The sequence below is a fragment of the Phocoena sinus genome, chromosome 10, assembly GCF_008692025.1.
Source record: "Phocoena sinus isolate mPhoSin1 chromosome 10, mPhoSin1.pri, whole genome shotgun sequence".
NCBI lineage: Eukaryota > Metazoa > Chordata > Mammalia > Artiodactyla > Phocoenidae > Phocoena > Phocoena sinus.
The window spans coordinates 86487294-86507415 of record NC_045772.1 but is presented as its reverse complement, the minus strand read 5'-3'; the positions used below and the strand labels follow the sequence as shown (position 1 = coordinate 86507415).

Here is a 20122-nt window from a genome sequence, read left to right as displayed (position 1 = left end):
GTCAACATTCATTTAAACGGTTGGAATGCAACCGATTATTATGCAGTTACTAATATAAAATAAATGGATGAAATCACATAGGAATCCTTTGATTAAAGCCTAAAAATGGGAGATTTAAATATAATTTGCATTTTCAATCTTGCTTTTCTATTATGAGTCACTGAATATGTCGAGATGCCTTTCTGTCATTCTGCTTTTATAACCTAATTTCATGCTTTTCACATCTGCAGCGAGTAGTCCCTTTCCAGATTCCTATAAATTTTATGGTTCTTATCATCCTATTACAACTATTACAGATATCTCTACACCTACAAGTTAGACTGAGTTTTGCCTATGGAAAATTTGAAGTGAGAGAGAAATTTAATTATGGCATTGTGATCTTTTTTTTTATCTCTATACTTTAGATACTTTTTTGTTTTGGAAAAATATTAGGGCTGTCTATTTTCCTGTGGGTGTGGAAAAGAGGCATGTATTTATCAGACATACTAGTCCCTTTTTCGTTCAACTAAAACTGAGTTTTACAACACAAACACATGGATTCACTTAAATCATTTCCCTCCAGTATTATTTATCATCTCCTTTTGATTGCCCAACGTTCCTTGTGTCTTGATACACATTTTCTCCTGTTCTCAGGAGCATGGAGTTAAAGACGCAATTACTCAAAGGAGTTGGTACTTTAGAACTTTTTAAAGTCCTATTTTAAATTTTTAAATGTTTTAATTTTAAGTATTTCACATTGGGGTGGTCTGAATCATCCAAAAGTTTGTATTTCATGTGCCGTGTCTTTTTCCTGGAATCTCTTAAAATTATTCAAATAGAAAGTGAAGATAAATATGTTTGAGAGTGTGAGTATTCATCAGAGTTCCTTCACGTGTGTGTGTGTGTGTGTGTGTGTGTGTATGTGTGTGTATGAATGTATAGATGTGTGTGTGTAACAGAAGGTTGGGTGAGACTGCAAAGGTCATAAACTTCATCTCTCTAACTTTAGACATGATTATACTTTAAAAAATCTTAGAGAATAATTGGTTTTGAAGACTTACAAGAATATGCTGTCCCTGTGAAATAATTTTATTTGCAATCTCTCCTTTCTAGAAAGAGTATTTGGTTATTATCTGCACTTATATCTCTCCATCTATTCGAAGACTAATATATGTAAATATATGGCCATTTCCTACGGCATTCCTAACCCTTTCTGTTTTTAAAACTTCAAGTAAACCATGATAAGGCACACTGTGAGAAATAGTTTGGCTTGAGAAAAAAGAAAGTTATATGTTTATACCTTTATCTTCTCACCTACAGAATAAAAATACCCCCGCTCTTCACGGTGTTGCCAAGACCCCTGCTTGTTAGGAGCGTTCAAAATATGTAGCCTAACGGCCCTGCAAAAGCAAAGCGCTTTTCCTCTGTTACAAGGTTTATTTTAAAGTTCGTCCCAGGCCGTGAGTCCGGAGTCTGAAGTTCTGCTTATTTGTTTAAGTTTAGTTAATCCATTAGTTCCAAGAACTCTAATCATAGAGCGGATTTTTCAATTTGTGTTTTCAGAGTGAATTGCGCATCTCTGAGAGGATCAGTTGACAGCTATTAAAAATTAGCAAAGAAGAAAATCTCTCCTCTCGTAAATTACCTTCAGAAAATATATTGTGTCAAGACAGAAATGGATGGTGTTCCCACGGGCTTTCAACTAGTCTTAAGAAGTGGTAGAAAACTATCCCCAAACTCACAGTCAGTTACCAAAATAATTAAGGAATTGCCTAAAGCAATTTCATTGCCTGATTTCATTTCATTTGCTTAACAGTAGATTGTTCATCCAGGCAATCATGAAAATTAGGAAGCAGGTAGCTGTTCAGAAGTATTTTCTCTCTTTTCTTCAGTTTTAGTGCAGGCTGCCTTCTCTGTGTTTGGAGAGAGTAACTTCAAAAGACAGCATCCCGTCCTCAAACCTCAGCACTTGGCAATCAAAGCCAGCGTTTTGTAAAATGTTCACGACCGAGAGTAAACGCAGTTTGGCACAAATGTCCACACTTATCATTTGAGCTTGAGGCCTATTGTTTGATCTGAAATGGATCATATTCCATTGTTAAATGTTTCCTTCAGAAACGATGCTGATCAAAGTACTGTTTGATGCACAGAAAGTAGTTTCACTGAAAACATGGATGGTTAACAAAGCCAGTTGCCTCTCAAAAATGCATCTTCTTCCTTAACATATTTTAAGCAACCAACGCCTGCTAAAAAACTCTGCTCCAGATACATTAATGTTGAAAGCAGTGGCAGATCCTATTGCTGCTAAAAGCCTCACAACCCAAGAGAGGGCAAACACATGAGAAATTGTTAACTATTGATGTCATCAGGTCAGAATGCCAAGAAGAAACAAAAATAGGAGGAGAAAATAATATCCTTCTGCAGAAGACAAATATCACATCATATCACTTTTATGTGGCATCTTACATAAAAGGGTACAGATGAACTTATTCACAAAACAGAAGTAGAGTCACAGATGTAGAAAACAAACTATGGTTACCAGGGGTGAGTGGGGGAGGGATAAATTGGTACATTGGGACTGATATATACACACTGCTATATATAATGTAGATTAATAATAACCTGCTGTTTAGCACAGGGAACTCAATACTCTGTAATGGCCTATATGGGAAAAAGAATCTAAAAAAAAGAAAAAGAGTGATATAGTATATGTATAACTGATTCACTTACACCTGAAAGTTAACACAGCATTGTAAATCAACTATATGCCAATAAATATTTACTTGTTTTTATTTTTGGCTATGTTGGGTCTTCGTTGATGCGCGGTGGGCTTCTCTAGTTGCGGCGAGCCAGGGCTACTCTTCATTGTGGTGCACTGGCTGCTCACTGTCGTGGCTTCGTTTGTTGCAGAACATGGGGCTCTATGCACGTGGGCTCAGTAGTTGTGCTCTCGGGCTCTAGAGCTAAGGCTTAGTAGTTGTGGTGCACGGACTTTATTGCTCCACGGCATGTGAGATCTTCCCGGGCCAGGGATCGAACCCGTGTCCCCTGCACTGGCAGGCAGATTCTTAACCACCTGGCATCACCAGGGAAGCCCTAATGATTAAAAAAAATAATAATATCCTTCTGTTTTGAAGTTACTCCAGGACACCAAGGCTTTAACTGAACTTGCCAACATTGCCACTGATTTTTCATGATGATTCATTCCTCGTATTCCATGCTGTAGAGATGCCCGCACTGTGCATCCTGTCTTGCCAAGGATGGTGGCACACAGAGGAAGATTGGCCCAGTGGCCTGAGTACTCCTCCTGGTCCTTACTGAGTTAAAAGGAGTCCAAGGTGAAGCTTAAGAGTTTCAATTTTGGGTGCGCCTCAGGCTATTGCGGCGTCATGCTGGTGTCTGCTGCCTCAGGCTTGCCCTGCTTTCCGTACCCCTCCCCCCCCCCCCTGCCCCCCCAAGCCGGCCTGAGTGAGCCAGAGTGCCTGAATCAGCTGCTCCTTTAACCCCATCCTGTCTGAGCAAAGAACAGACGCCCTCAGGCGACCTACACGCAGAGGTGGGGCAAAATCCAAATCTGAACCCCTGGAGCTCTGCGAACAAAGGAGAGAAAGGGAAGTCTCTCCCAGCAGCCTCAGGAGCAGCGGATTAAATCTCCACAGTCAACTTGATGTACCCTGCATCTCTGGAATAACTGAATAGACAAAAAAATCATCCCAAAATTGAGGTGATGGACTTTGGGAGCAACTGTAGACTTGGGATTTGCTTTCTGCACCTAATTTGTTTCTGGTTTTATGTCTATCTTAGTTTAGTATTTAGAGGTTATTATCATTGGTAGATTTGTTTGTGGATTTGGTTGCTCTCTTCTGTTTTATATATATCTAGATAGATATATATATATTTTCTTTTTCTCTTTTTGTGAGTTGTATGTGTACGCTTCTTTGTGTAATTTTGTCTGTATAGCTTTGCTTTTACCATTTGCCCTAGGAGTCTTTCTGTCCATTGTCTTTTTCGTTTTTCTTTTTTAGTATACTTTTTAGCCCTTGTTATCATTAGTGGACTTGTTTTTTGGTTTGGTTGCTCTCTTCTTTCTTTCTTTTTTTTTTCTTTTTAACTTTTTTCTTTATAATTATTTAAAAATTTTTTAAATAACTTTATTTATTTTCTTTCTTTCTATTTTTCTACCTTTTCTTCTGAGCCGTGTGACTGAAAGGGTCTTGGTGCTCCAGCTGGGTTTCAGGCCTGTGCCTCTGAGGTGGAAGAGCCGAGTTCAGGACATTGGTCCACCAGAGACCTCCTGGCTCCACGTAATATGAAATGGTGAAAGCTCTCCCAGAGATCGCCGCTTAATGACCAGCAAGCGACAGTGCTGGACACCCTATGCCAAACAACTAGCAAGACAGGAATACAACCCCACTCATTAGCACAGAGGCTGCCTAAAATCATAATCAGGTCAAAGACACCCCAAAACACACCACCGGATGCTGTCCGGCCCACCAGAAAGACAAGATCCAGCCTCATCCACCAGAACACAGGCACCACTCTGCTCCACGAGGAAGCCTACACAACCCACTGAACCAACCTTAGCCACTGGGGGCAGACACCAAAAACAGCGGGAACTACGAACCTGCAGCCTGTGAAAAGGAGACCCCAAACAGTAAGTTAAGCAAAATGAGAAGACAGAGAAACACACAGCAGATGAAGGAGCAAAGTAAAAACTCACCAGACCAAACAAATGAAGAGGAAATAGGCAGTCTACCTGAAAAAGAATTCAGAATAAATATAGTAAAGATTATCCAAAATCTTGGAAATAGAATGGAGAAAATACAAGAAATGTTTAACAAGAACCAAGAAGAACTAAAGAGCAAACAAATAATGATGAACAACACAATAAATGAAATTAAAAATCCTCTAGAAGGAATCAACAGCAGAATAACTGAGGCAGAAGAACAGATAAGTGACCTGGAAGATAAAATAGTGGAAATAACTACCACAGAGCAGAATAAAGAAAAAGAATGAAAAGAATTGAGGACAGTCTCAGAAACCTCTGGGACAACACTAAACGCACCAACATTCAAATTATAGGGGTCCCAGAAGAAGAAGAGAAAAAGGGACTGACAAAATATCTGAAAAGATTATAGTTGAAAACTTCCCTACTATGGGAAAGGAAATAGTCAATCAAGTCCAGGAAGTGCAGAGAGTCCCATATAGGATAAATCCAAGGAGAAACACACAAAGACACATATTAATCGAACTATCAAAAATTAAATACAAAGAAAAAATATAAAAAGAAACAAGGGAAAAATAACATACAAGGGAATCTCCATAAGGTTAACAACTGATCTTTCAGCAGAAACTCTGCAAGCCAGAAGGGAGTGGCAGAACATCTTTAAACTGATTAAAGGGAACAACCTATAACCAAGATTACCCAGCAAGGATCTCATTCAGATTTGATGGAGAAATTAAATCCTTTACAGACAAGCAAAAGCTAAGAGAATTCAGCGCCACAAAACCAGCTTTACAACAAATGCTAAAGGAACTTCTCTAGGCAGAAAAAACAAGAGAAGGAAAAGACCTACAATAACAAACCCAAAACAATTAAGAAAATGGGAATAGGAACATACATATCGACAACTACCTTAAGTGTAAATGGATTAAATGCTCCAACCAGAAGACACAGACTGGCTGAATAGATACAAAAACAAGACCCATATATATGCTGTGTACAAGAGACCCACTTCAGACTTAGGGACACATACAGACTGAAAGTGAGGGGATGGAAAAAGATATTCCATGCAAATGGAAATCAAAAGAAAGCTGGAGTAGCAATTCTTATATCAGACAAAATAGACTTTAAAATAAAGACTATTACAAGAGACAAAGAAGGATACTACATAATGATCAAGGGATCAATCCAAGAAGAAGATGTAATGATTGTAAATATTTATGTACCCAGCATAAGAGCCCCTCAATACATAAGGCAAATACTAGCAGTCATAAAAGGGGAAATCGACAGTAACACAATCATAGTAGGGGACTTTAACACCCCACTGTGACCAATGGACAGTCACCCAAAATGAAAATAAATAAGGAAACATAAGCTTTAAATGATACATTAAACAAGATGGACTTAACTGATATTTATAGGACATTCCATCCAAAAACAATAGAATACACTTTCTTCTCAAGTGCTCATGGAACATTCTCCAGGATAGATCATATCTTGGGTCACAAATCAAGCCTTGGTAAATGTAAGAAAATTGAAATCATATCAAGTATCTTTTCCGACCACAACGCTATGAGACTAGATATCAATTACAGGAAAAAATCTGTAAAATATACAAACACATGAAGGGCTAAACAATACACTACTAAATAACCAAGAGATCCCTGAGGAAATCAAAGGGGAAATCAAAAAATACCTGGAAACAAATGACAATGAAAACACGACAACCCAAAACCTATGGGATGCAGCAAAAGCAGTTCTAAGAGGGAAGTTTATAGCAATACACTCCTACCTCAAGAAAGAAGAAACATCTCAAATAAACAACCTAACCTTACACCTAAAGCAATTAGAGAAAGAAGAACAAAAAAATACCAAAGTTAGCAGAAGGAAGGAAATCATAAAGATCAGATCAGAAATAAATGAAAAAGAAATGAAGGAAACGATAGCAAAGATCAATAAAACTAAAAGCTGGTTCTTTGAGAAGATAAACAAAAATGATAAACCATTAGCCAGACTCATTAAGAAAAAAAAGGGAGAAGACTCAAATCAACAGAATTAGAAATGAAAAAGGAGAAGTAACAACTGACACTGCAGAAATACAAAGGATCATGAGAGATTACTACAAGCAAGTCTATGCCAATAAAATGGACAACCTGGAAGAAATGGACAAATTCTTAGAAAAGTACAACCTTTCCAGACTGAACCAGGAAGAAATAGAAGATATAAACAGACTAATCACAAGCACTGAAATTGAGACTGTGATTAAAAATCCTCCAACAAACAAAAGCGCAGGACCAGATGGCTTCACAGGCGAATTCTATCAAACATTTAGAGAAGAGCTAACACCTATCCTTCTCAAAGTCTTCCAAAATATAGCAGAGGGAGGAATACTCCCAAACTCATTCTATGAGGCCACCATCACCCTGATACCAAAACCAAAGATGTCACAAAGAAATAAAACTACAGGCCAATATCACTGATGAACATAGATGCAAAAATCCTCAACTAGAATACTAGCAAACAAAATCCAACAGCACATTAAAAGGATCATACACCATGATCAAGTGGAGTTTATCCCAGGAATGCAAGGATTCTTCAGTATACGCAAATCAATCAATGTGATAAAGCATGTTAACAAATTGAAGGCGAAAAACCATATGATCATCTCAATAGATGCAGAAAAAGCTTTTGACAAAATTCAACACCCATTTATGATAAAAGCCCTCCAGAAAGTAGGCATAGAGGGAACTTTCCTCAACATAATAAAGGCCATATATGACAAACCCACAGCCAACATCATTCTCAATGGTGAAAATTTGAAACCATTTCTCCTAAGATCAGGAACAAGACAAGGTTGTCCACTCTCACCACTGTTATTCAACATAGTTTTGGAAGTTTAGGCCACAGCAATCAGAGAAGAAAGAGAAGTAAAAGGAATCCAAATCGGAAGAGAAGAAGTAAAGCTGTCACTGTTTGCAGATGACATGATACTCTACATACAGAATCCTAAAGATGCTACCAGAAAACTACTAGAACTAATCAATGAATTTGGTAAAGTAGCAGGATACAAAATCAATGCACAGAAATCTCTTGCTTTCCTATATACTAATGATGAAAAATCTGAAAGAGAAATTAAGGAAACACTCTCATTTACCATTGCAACAAAAAGAATAAAATACCTAGCAATAAACCTACCTAAGGAGATAAAAGACCTGTATGCAGAAAACTATAAGATACTGATGAAAGAAATTAAAGATGATACCAACAGATGGAGAGATATACCATGTTCTTGGATCGGAAGAATCAACATTGTGAAAATGACTATACTACCCAAAGCAATCTACAGATTCAATACAATCCCTAGCAAACTACCAATGGCATTTTTCACAGAACTAGAACAAAAAATTTCACAATTTATATGGAAACACAAAAGACCCCAAATAGCCAAAGCAATCTGGAGAATGAAAAACAGAGCCGGAGGAATCAGGCTCCATGACTTCAGACTATACTACAAAGCTACAGTAATCAAGACAAGACAAGAGAAGACAATATGGTACTGGCACAAAAACAGAAATATAGATCAATGGAACAGGATAGAGAGCCCAGAGATAAACGCACACACACGTGGTCACCTTATCTTTGATAAAGGAGGCAAGAATATACAATGGAGAAAAGACAGCCTCTTCAATAAGTGGTGCTGGGAAAACTGGATAGCTACATGGAAAAGAATGAAATTATAACACTCCCTAACACCATACACAAAAATAAACAGAAAACGGATTAAAGACCTAAACTTAAGGCCACACACTATAAAACTCTTAGAGGAAAACATAGGCAGAACACTCTATCACATAAATCATAGCAAGATCCTTTTTGACTCACCTCCTGGAGAAATGGAAATAAAAATAAACAAATGGGACCTACTGAAACTTAAAAGCTTTTGCACAGCAAAGGAAGCCATAAACAAGAGAAAAAGACAACGTTCAGAATGGGAGAAAATATTTGCAAATGAAGCAACTGACAAAGGATTAATCTCCAAAATTTACACACAGCTCAATATCAAAAAAAACAAACAACCCAATCCAAAAATGGGCAGAAGACCTAAAGAGACATTTCTCCAAAGAAGAGATACAGATTGCCAACAAACACATGAAAGGATGCTCAACATCACTAATCATTAGATAAATGCAAACAAAACTACAATTAGGTATCACCTCACACCAGTCAGAATGGCCATCATCAAAAAAATCTACAAACAATAAATGCTGGAGCGGGTATGGAGAAAAGGGAAGCCTCTTGCACTGTTGGTGGGAATGTAGATTGATACAGCCACTATGGAGAACAGTATGGAAGTTTCTTAAAAAACTAAAAATAGAACTGTCATATAAGCCAGAAATCCCAGTACTGGGCATATACCCTGAGGAAACCATAATTCAAAAAGAGTCATGTACCACAGTGTTCATTGCAGCTCTGTTTACAGTAGCCAGGACATGGAAGCAACCTAAGTGTCCATCGAAGGATGAATGGATAAAAAAGATGTGGCACATTATTAACAGTGGAATATTACTCAGCCATAAAAGTAAACGAAATTGAGTTATTTGTAGTGAGATGGATGGACCTAGAGTCTGTCTTTCAGAGTGAGGTGAGAAAGAGAAAAACAAATACTGTATGCTAACGCATATATATGGAATCTAAAAAAAAAAAAAAAAAAAAAAAAAACTGGTTCTGAAGAACCTAGGGTCAGGACAGGAATAAAGACACAGACGTAGAGAATGGACTTGAGGGGAGGGGGAAGAGTTAGCTGGGGTGAAGTGAGAGAGTGGCATGGACTTATATACACTACCAAATGTAAAATAGATAGATAGTGGGAAGCAGCTGCATCTCATGGGAAGATCAGCTCTGTGCTCTGTGACCACCTAGAGGGGTGGGATAGGGAGGGTGAGAGGGAGGGAGACGCAAGAGGGAGGGGATGTGGGGATATATGTATACATATAACTGATTAACTTTGTTATACAGCAGAAACTAACACAACATTGTAAAGCAATTATACTCCAATAAAGATGTTTTAAAAAAAAAATGTTGCAATTTTGACTTTCAAAGACATTTATTTAGGACTTAATAACTCTCTTTCTTTCTTAGGTTCCCTAGTGAAAATTTCACCTCTTTCCTCACCCTCTTCCTCACCTCTCCATGGGACCCCTGCCAGCAGCCCAGTCAGCAAAATTTCTGCAGTGCAGTTTCCAGAATCTGCCGATACAACTGTCAAACAAGGCCTAAGTTCTCACAGGGCCGTAACTTACACTCAGAGTGCCCCTGACCTTTCTCCTCAGATCCTGACTCCACCTGTTATATGTAGCAGGTAAGGAATTCATATTGTTAGCTGGAGTTTAATAATAAAACTAATACTGGTTTTCCTCTTAGGAACACTCACCACCAGTCCACGCACCTCTGTGTAGGTTGCCCAAAGTAGTTGACAGAAGTGCAAATGATGTGATTTGTGTGAATAGACTGGCAGAGAAACTTTTCAGTGCTTTTCCATTAACAGAAATTTGCGAGTCCATATAGTCCCTACAGCTAATCTTTGGAGATGATACAAAATAATGTTGTTTTGTCTGCTTGCGGATGGAGGATGCATAAAACATATAATTCAAAACTCGTATCAAGTCATTTGGTATAATTTGATATTTTGTTGGGATATTTTTTACTTGTTCTCCAGGGAGGATTTTATATTGATTTTAAAGGTACTTCTTTTTATCTTAAGTTTGCAATTCCCATTTTAACGCTTTAAAAATATGCAGATAACACATGGCACATTATGGCTGGACTCAAATGGATCTCTGAATACATTGAAGCAATTGCTTGCACTGCTCTGTCCTATTGAAACTGAATGACAGAGTATTGTCTCTTGCAGGGGATAAGAAAAAAGAGCCTAGCGTGATGAGACTAGGCTCACACGGTCACTAAGAAATAAATACCTCCTCTTACTGATTAACATATTATTGTCCTTCAGTAATAGCTTTATCTTGAATAACTGATCTTAAAGCATTACAATCTTTTTTTTAAGTAGAGAAGAGTTGAGTGTTTTAAAACTAAGTTATAATCGTGAGAGTGCCTTGAATAAAATGATATTTTTCCCCCTAAGGTTAATGAGGATAACTGTTTGAATAAATTAGTTACATGTTAGTCTTCTAATATCAAATGTTGGGTCACAGACCCAGACTTGATCAATGAATTCAGGTTTAAGCCTCACAAATTTCATTTTCTGATCGTTTGTTCATAAATTCTATGTTAAATGATTATTTCTTCTTATAATCTTTATTTTTCCTTCCTTTCTCTTTACAAATAGTTTCAAAGGGAAAATCACTTATGTTTGTTTGGCCAGGACCAGAGTGAAAAGTTATTCCACCATCCAAAAGTTATTCTGCTGCCTTCTATATAATAGCATTTTTAATAAAATAATTTCTGCGGGATGTTAATCCCATCTTTTATCCCCCCCCCCAAAAAAAAGTATGCTCTGTGGTAAAACAGGCCTATCATATTTTCCTCTTAGTGATTCACAACACACCTCACTTTATTTAAAGCTCTGAGAAGTCCTGCAAAAGGAAAACCTCTTGAGTTTTGTTTCATCTGGTGATTTCTGACTTTATTTGACCACAGAACCAATTTCTTCAGGTTAACACCCAATAATTGCCCCTAGAGCTAGTGTTTGGTGGAACACCCTCAAGAAACACTTTTTTTGTGGTGTGCCTCCCGAGCCAAGATGAAGCCTCAGGGAGTCACCGGCATCAAGGACATCTGCTTCCAGCACTTTGTTTCTAGGGAGACTCTCCCGCTGTGAGCTCCAGACTTGTGAGAAATAAATCGCCTAAAAAAAGAACAGAGAGGTTCAGAAAAGATGTACCGCTCACTTAGCTTTTCTCACCACAGTCTATTTTTTTTGTATTCTTAGCAAAAAGAATGTAATAGGATTTTTATAAAAGAGGTTTTGGAGAAAAACAAGGGAATTTCATTGTCTACTTGTTCAGTAATGTTTATAATTCCAGTAGTGTGTGTTTTATTTGTTTGGGCTTTATAAATCTATAATTCAAACCATGTTTTATTATTGCCTTCAAGGCAGCCACCCATGTAGGCACAGAGAGCTCCAGAAACACATGACTAATTATTATGGTTTCCCCCACTGAACTTGAAGGATTTGGCATTGAATCCCAGTCTCTTGGCTGCTGTAATGTCTATGCAACAAGCTGGTTTTTTTGGCAAAAGAGGTAGTCTATTTGAACTACTCATTTAAACGTTCCTTTTAAGTATTATCTTGCAAAGAAAAATCTTCAAACTAATAAACTCTACTTTTACCAAGTTTCATCCAAACATGTAAGCCCATCATTTACAACTATGGGCTTTTTCCTTGGGTTCTGTCATTTTCTCTTGAGTCCCTAAATCAGGCTGATAGGATGTCATAATTAGAAATATTTTGTGTGTGATGCTTTCTGCTTACATTCAAGGCTTGAAAAATAAATTTGCTTTGGATGAAAATGCTCTAACCGGGAAAGGCTTATCTCTACTACATATATAAACACAATTCAGGGGAAAAAGGTGATGAGACATTTAATATATTAACTTATAACATATCACTCTTCTCTTTTCCTTTTACAGTGGCTCTTTTCCTTTTACCTGTGGCTGAATAACAAATAAACAAAAACTCTCTGAGACCCTTTCTAATATTAGGCAGAATGAAAGAACCCAGAAGCGAAAAACAGAATTAAAATCTAATCATAAAGTCTCTAAATAAGTGAGAGAGGAAACTTGCCAGGCCATTCGTGGGGTTACTTTGTAATTTATTAAACAGTCAAAACTGTTGAGAAAGGAAGAGTATCCTACATCCTCCAGCCTCCTCTGTTAAAGAACCCTGCCCACTTCTCTAGTACCTTCATTTTTCTCCATTACCCACAGGGCACTCCCTTGGCCTGTTTTTCTCAACTAGCAACCTTTGTGGTCAGTTTTATATCCACTCTTCATCAAAATGTACGTCTACTTTATTCATTTCCTTAGAGCCTTAACAGGGGAACTGATCAATCTGAAAAAATAATTTTTATTTTGTGGCAAAAATAAAATTAATCTACCATTATTCTATTTTCATGTATGCAATCTAGTCTTAAAGGGCTCTTTGGACATAAAATCTCGTAAGCCATAGAAATAAATCTAATAAAGGAGGAGGCTTTTAAGCAGACACAAAGGGATTCCATTGGGAAAGATATTTTTGACCAAATACACATCGGCACCTCCAAAATCACTACTGTAAATAGGTAGCAGACTATTCCAGGATTCTCTAAATAATGTAAAACAAAATATTGCCAGTAGTTTCACCTCAGGTATGGTCTAGACCACGGAGGAGCATGAGAGTTGAACAGAGCTTTTGATCCTCTGTATTGACACAGCACACTCTCCTCCCCACACACACAAAAAAACCAGCATCCTACATATCAACATCCATGTATAAAACAAAATGACTTCTTTCCATCAAACGAATAAGTAGAATGTAGAAATATTTGATTATTGTTACTTATCTAAACGTATGCGTACATGGTGTGTCTACGATTTTCTGAAAAGAAAGGACCTACTTACAGCTGTTCCATTATTTCTCAGCTGTGGCAGACCATATTCCCAAGGGACTCCTGCTGATGGGCCCCTGGAGAGGAGTGGGGCAGCCATTCGGACACCAAACAGAACTGGTAATTCTTTATTGGATTCTGTTCCTCAAATGGGAAATTGCTTTACTTGATTTTTTTTCTGATCAAAAAGGTAACATATGTTTTTGATTTTTTAGATTACAAATTTAAAAAGACAATGAAGGAAATCAAAATCGTCCATAATCCTACTACCTAGAGTTAATCATAGGTTAAATTTTGATGCAAAGCTGTCCAAAATGTTTCCATACATCTACACACAAATGACTATAGTTTTGAAATGAGAGGCCTTTTTATATAATGTATAGAACTCTACAGAAATGTTGTTTTATCTTGGACATTGGAGGGTCATCTATTTTAGGGTACTCTGTGGAGATCTCCATCGCACACCCTGAGAAATGACCCTGCTTAGATCACCGTAAACTTAGGGAAGAAAACATACTTTTTCCTTGAGGCAGTATTACACAGAGGTTCAGAAAAATAGGCATTGGAGCCTGGTTTATATCCTGATTCAACTTCTGACTCACCTGTAATCTCTGTTTCTCGGTTCCTTCATCTGTAGAATGGACATAAAAATGGTACCTACCAAACAGGATTATTGTGAGAATTAAATTACTAAAGCACTTATTATAGTATCTGGGTCACTGTAAGTAGTGTTTGCTGCCATAATTACTGTAATAATTATTATTTTATTTTTATTGATGCAATCCTAGGGACTTGCTATCAAAACCAAGTTTGCTGAAAGCTTGCAAGGTAGAAAAAAATGGCTTTCATGAACTTTAGACTTTAGGATAATAGAGTGACCTAAGAATGTTTCTTAATTATCTGCTCCAGAATTTCTTGATAGGTACTCAATAAATATTAATTATTTGCCCACGAGAATGGTGTGCTGTGGCAATGGACAAAGGTCCAGGGACATAGGCAAGGAAAAATCAAAAAGAGAGTTCTGTGTTCTGAGAGTTACCTGATGTTGTAGACTTATCTGATATTGTAGCTCTCTGAAGTGAGAATATTCCCTTCTCTATGTCCCTCATCTCTCACTCTATTGAGGCTGATAGAATAAGGGGAGTGTTTCCTTATCACCTTTGGTCTCCTGCAGAGCTGTGGCCTTTGAGCGTGCTTCTTCATTTTGCTGCAAATTCTGGGATTGAAACTTGTCAGTTAACACTTTCAGACTGTGTCTGATTCTAACCTAGAAAGCTGTTGCATGAGAAAGATGGGAGAAAGATGGGTCCTTGGAAATGTCTTACAAAATACTCCTGATTGGAACAGGCTACATAACAAAAGCCATTATTCACCAGCAATATGAGGACATATGACAGACCTAGACTATCCAAAGCAATCTTGAAGAAGGAGAACAAAGTTAGAGGATATATGTCTCCTGACCTCAAGACTTAAACCACAGTAATGGACAAATTATAGTGCTGGCATAAGTGTAGTGCTGGCAAATAGAATCAAATGGAATAGAGTAGAAAGCCCCACATTAGACCCACACCTACACAGTCACTGAACTTCCAACAAAGATCCAATTTTCCAATCTAGTAGGGTTGGAAAAAAATGAATCTCACTCCCTACTTCACACCATATGAAACATTATTCTGAGATAGAGCACAGACCTAACTGTAAGAACTAAAGCAATAAAACCTCTGAAAAAAAACACAGGCAGATATCTTTGTGATTTAGGGAAAGGCAAAGATTTTGTAGGCCATGGAAAGCAATAAACAGGAGAGAAAAAAAAAGCTAGGCTTCATGAGGAGTATAGGAACTCAGGTCAGACTTCATGAGTTCGATTCTGGTGACAGAATTTACCAGCTGTGTGCTCCTGGGTAATTTACTTAGCCTTTCTGTGCCTCAGTTTCCTGTCTGCAGAGGGAGGATAATAGTAACACAATGAAGCCTGCCTCAGGATTGTTAAGAGGATTCAACGTGTTAGTGCAAATAGAGTGCTTTCCGTAGTATCTGGCGCATAGCAAGCACTCCATAAACTTCATTCAGGCGCTTTATTCAGCTAAGAGAAGCTTCCTGAGGTCTTTACCCCAGAAGCATGTTCTTCAGACACTTGATATTTACCTGATTGACCCTTTGGTTAGCACAGTTCAGTGCTGAGTGCAGTGGAAGATGCGTGGAGAGGGGCAGAGACGGAAGAGAGCACAGATCCCTAGGAATCGAGACTGGATACATAGGACCTGCCATGCTCTTTAGCACATGCTATGGCTGGTATATTCTACAGACCACTTTGTTCTTGGGTGTCAACTCAATTTCTCCCACCCGTGTGCCCATTCTCGAGGTAAGGTTCTAGTCAGCTACTAGGTGGTTTAGTGTGTCGGGGCATGGATAAAGGAAAAAGAAATATGAAGTCATAGGATTTTATATGATACACATGAAGTCATTTACAAAACAGAAACAGACTCACAGATATAGAAAACAAACTTATGGTTACCAAAGGGGGAACCATAAGTTACCAAAGTGGGGAGGGATAAATTAGGAGTTTAGGATTAGCAGATATAAACTACTATATATAAGATGGATAAACAACAAGGTTTTACTGTATAGCACGGGGAACTATATTCAATATCCTGGAATAAACCATAATGGAAAAGAATTTGAAAAAGAAAATGTCTACACTTCTAACCAAATCACTTTGCTGTACACCAGAAACTAACACAGCATTATAAATCAACGATACTTCAATTTAAAAAAAAGGTGTAACTTGAAAGTCAAAGGATTTTTAAAAGGTCGTAACTACTGATCTGAGCGTTATTATTGAGGAAGTATCGAATGTCCTATAAATCACAGATCATAACTCCATCTATTTTACAGGGTTTAAAAAATGTGTGCTTTTTGCCGCCCTATAATCCTATATTCTTGGTGTGTAAGCTCATGAAAGCAGTATTTCCATAAACACTTTATCGATCGTGTGCATTCTAGGAATATTCACTTAAATGGGACCCCTTTTGCCTTTGCAACTTTCATAATAGGCTGTTCTCTTTTAATTGCAGATGACATCACTCAAGTTACCTCTGATTATGAAACCAATAACAACAGTGACAGCAGTGATATTGTACAGAACGAAGATGAGACTGAATGCCCCAGAGAGCCTCTGAGGAAGACACCAGCTTGCAGCACCTACACTCCTGAGGCCATGATATTCCTGGTAGCCCCCCATCACTTAACTCGTTCATTTACTTGAGAAATTGGTTTCTATGACAGGAATTGGCTTAGAAATAGATCCCTGAATCATTAGGTTTGAAGATCTGTGTCACTTGGGTTATACATGTATTATAGCCCTCCCTATATGTATCAACACAATTTTTGTCTATCCAAGTCTTACTGGTATCTTAACGGTCCTATTATTTAGTGATTAAAAACAGAAGTATTCATCTCCACAACTGATTACAGATATTTCCTAACCCAATCTAAAAATGTAAATGTGCATAGGAAAATGAATTATTTCAATCAGTAAAATAATATTTTATAAATATCAAGCAGTCAAAATGAAATATATTAGTTATCGTAGGGCTTCTGTTGGTTCTTCTCTAGTACCTCCTTGATTTAGAAAGTGAGCCAATATTTATTTTCCTTGTTAAATTAAACCAGGTTTACATTGACACTTGCTACCCATTAAAACACCTTTTAATGATGATGTATTTTGTGTGTTTAAAAAGATCCACTTAAAGAGGATAAAAGCATACATTTGAGTCTGGTTAGTTTGAGGGAGGCAGCAATGGTAGAAAATAGTTGACTGTCATGTGATTATCAATTGCTGCTCTTATCATTTTTCTTTTACCTGATTTACCATTTATACTTTTAAATCAAAGAGATTCTCAGTAAAATAACGTATATGGGGCTTCCCTGGTGGCGCAGTGGTTGAGAGTCCGCCTGCCGATGCAGGGGACACGGGTTCGTTCCCCGGTCCGGGAAGGTCCCACATGCCGCGGAGCGGCTGGGCCCGTGAGCCATGGCCGCTGAGCCTGCGCGTCCGGAGCCTGTGCTCCGCGACGGGAGAGGCCACAACAGTGAGAGGCCCACGTACCGAAAAAATAAATAAATAAATAAATAAAATAACGTATATGTCTCCTTATCCTCATTATTTTCTATTTTTTTGGCAAATAAACTCTTAAGAATGTCTTCATTTGGGACCAGTTACAAAAATGTTTTCTCATATATACAGTGTGTGCTTTTTGGAAACCATGGATCACATGAATTAAATTAAAATCCCTGAAAACTGTAGTAATTGTAACTCTACAGGATTAATGCTGATTTTGAAGCAGTAATATAAATTGGACTAATTAGAGTAGGGGTGATTTACTCCCCCTCCCCACTCGTGTTTCTTCTTTTTTTTTTTAAATTTATTTATTTATCTTTGCTGTGTTGGGTCTCCGTTTCTGTGCCAGGGCTTTCCCTAGTTGTGGCGAGCGGGGCCCACTCTTCATCGCGGTGCACGGGCCTCTCACTATCGCGGCCTCTCTTGTTGCGGGGCACAGGCTCCAGACGCGCAGGCTCAGTAGTTGTGGCTCACGGGCCTAGTTGCTCCGCGGCATGTGGGATCAACCCAGACCGGGGCTCGAACCCGTGTTCCCTGCATTAGCAGGCAGGTTCTCAACCACTGCGCCACCAGGGAAGCCCCTCATGTTTCTTTTGAGAGTTCAATATAAGCCAGGAATCCTCATCTCAGAAAAATTTACATAAAAATATAGAGCTAAGTTTGCATACAATCTCAGTGTTCTGAAGTACTTGAATCTTTATTCAGGAGCTCCACAGAAGACTAAAAAGCAGTTATGTTACTTTATGAAAGAAACATCTGATTTTTCTATAGCGTGTATGAACCAGGAATAGGCAGGCACTTAATAATGTAAAATTCATGGTCTGAAACAGCATTAAGACCTTTTCTCCTTACCTTGGGGGTCGATGTTTTGTTCATTTTGATTTTTTTTTTTTTTGAAGACCACTCATTCACCCTAAAGTCATTTATTTCAAGTAAGCTCCATTGTTGAATTGAATTTACCAAAGAAGGAGCAAATTGCTTTGTAGAAAAACTGCACGCTGTTGAAATATTTTTATCTTCATTACAGGACAAACCAATTCTTGCTCCTGAACCTCTTGTCATGGATAACTTGGACTCAATTATGGAGCAGCTAAATACTTGGAATTTTCCAATTTTTGATTTGGTGGAGAAAATAGGAAGAAAATGTGGCCGTATTCTTAGTCAGGTAAGAAATGCATTCATACATATGACTATAAGTGTAAAAAAAAAAAATCCTTGTTTGTTTAAATCTCTGTACCTACTTAACATCAGTGGTGAATATTAGGTGGAGAAAGGAAATTTCAGTACCCAACATTCTGTAGATTCCTTGCTGGTGGGATGAAAAAAAAAAATTAGAACTTCAAGTGAGTAGAATATCATGTTCTGCAATTAAAATATTATGTATTTTCTAAGACAAAATGGAGGGGGTGGGGATACGCAAGCAAGATAGGGAAGTGATCTAAATTCATAGAATTCAGCAAAAGAAAAGCTGACCCAAGCCCTCACAAGAAGAAAGCTGCCGATTTATAAACACTAACTTATTGTCTGTGATTATTTCCAATGACTATTTTTTTTAACTTTTGAAAAGTATAGTGCTTACGCCTTATCAAAAATAAGATATTATGCAGTAGTATGTTTCCTCCAGTGCTGTGAGAAACACACTAGAGTTCTTTGTATTTTTTTTTGTGTGTGTGTGGTATGCGGGCCTCTCACCACTATGGCCTCTCCCATTCGGAGCACAGGCCCCGGACGCACAGGCTCAGCGGCCATGGCCCATGGGCCCAGCCTCTTCGCGGCACGCGGGATCCTCCCAGACCGGGGCACGAACCCATGTCCCCTGCATCGGCAGGCGGACTCTCAACCACTGCGCCACCAGGGAAGCCCCGAGTTCTTTGTATTTTAATACGGAAAACACCTTTAGGTATCACAAGAAATATAGAATACGAACTATTACTGCATAACGAGCCTTTTTTTTCCTTAAGTATTTTTTCCTTAAGCTCAGCTACTTTCAAGGTTTCCCAAATAAAGAAACGTTTTGTTTCTCTGAAGGAGAAAGAAAACATACAGAAATTAAGAATTTGAACACATTTGTTCTCAATAAATAAAACGAAACAAAATGGATTTGCTCTATTATTGAGCCCCTATCAAAACTCTTAATTAATGGGGATGATGGAATAATATTTATCAGCTTATCTTAAAATATTTTAGGTGAGTTCTTACAGATTGAAGAAATATCACAGCAAAGATACTAAAGACTATCAGGTTTGTTAATATCAGATTTAGGTGAGAATTCAGGACCCACATTTACTGGAGCCTCTAACCCTTCCCTGCAAAACACTAGAAAAGAAATCACTTGTTGGACTGATTTCTACTCCATGCAACGAAGACAGGCTTTCTTCAGACCTCGGAGCAAGTATGAGTGTAGAACTTTGGGGTGAGGGTTCCTGATCCGTGAAGGTTTGAAGGAAGAAGATAGAGCAGGCTTTTCCCTTGCTCTTCAGTTCCTCAAACATGAAGTGCTAGGCTAGTCTCCAAGAAGAGAAATGTGTCCCTGCCTTAAAGGAACTCCCGTTCCAACAGGGAAATTAGATACGTGTCAAAATAATGACTTGCTACCTACAGAAGAAGTATGCTCAAATGACAGATGGCTTGTGAAGCTCAAAATAATTACAGTTTCCATAACATGTGGTTGTTGCCTCTACTGGACTCTGTTCT

At 38.1% G+C, this 20122-nt stretch overlaps 1 protein-coding gene across 3 annotated transcripts in view; it reads left to right on the top strand.

The window, feature by feature from the left end:
* Window positions 1-20122, top strand: part of PDE3A (phosphodiesterase 3A) — a 324662-nt gene that overhangs the window by 277680 nt on the left and 26860 nt on the right. For all 3 annotated transcript variants that reach the window (XR_004351893.1, XM_032646571.1, XM_032646570.1), the window contains 4 exons: window positions 9842-10061; window positions 13343-13428; window positions 16383-16537; window positions 18456-18593. Coding sequence is in view for 2 of the 3 variants with exons in the window: in XM_032646571.1 (XP_032502462.1) it covers window positions 9842-10061; window positions 13343-13428; window positions 16383-16537; window positions 18456-18593 (599 nt within the window). In the remaining variant the exon portion in view is untranslated. The remainder of the gene's footprint in view (window positions 1-9841; window positions 10062-13342; window positions 13429-16382; window positions 16538-18455; window positions 18594-20122) is intronic.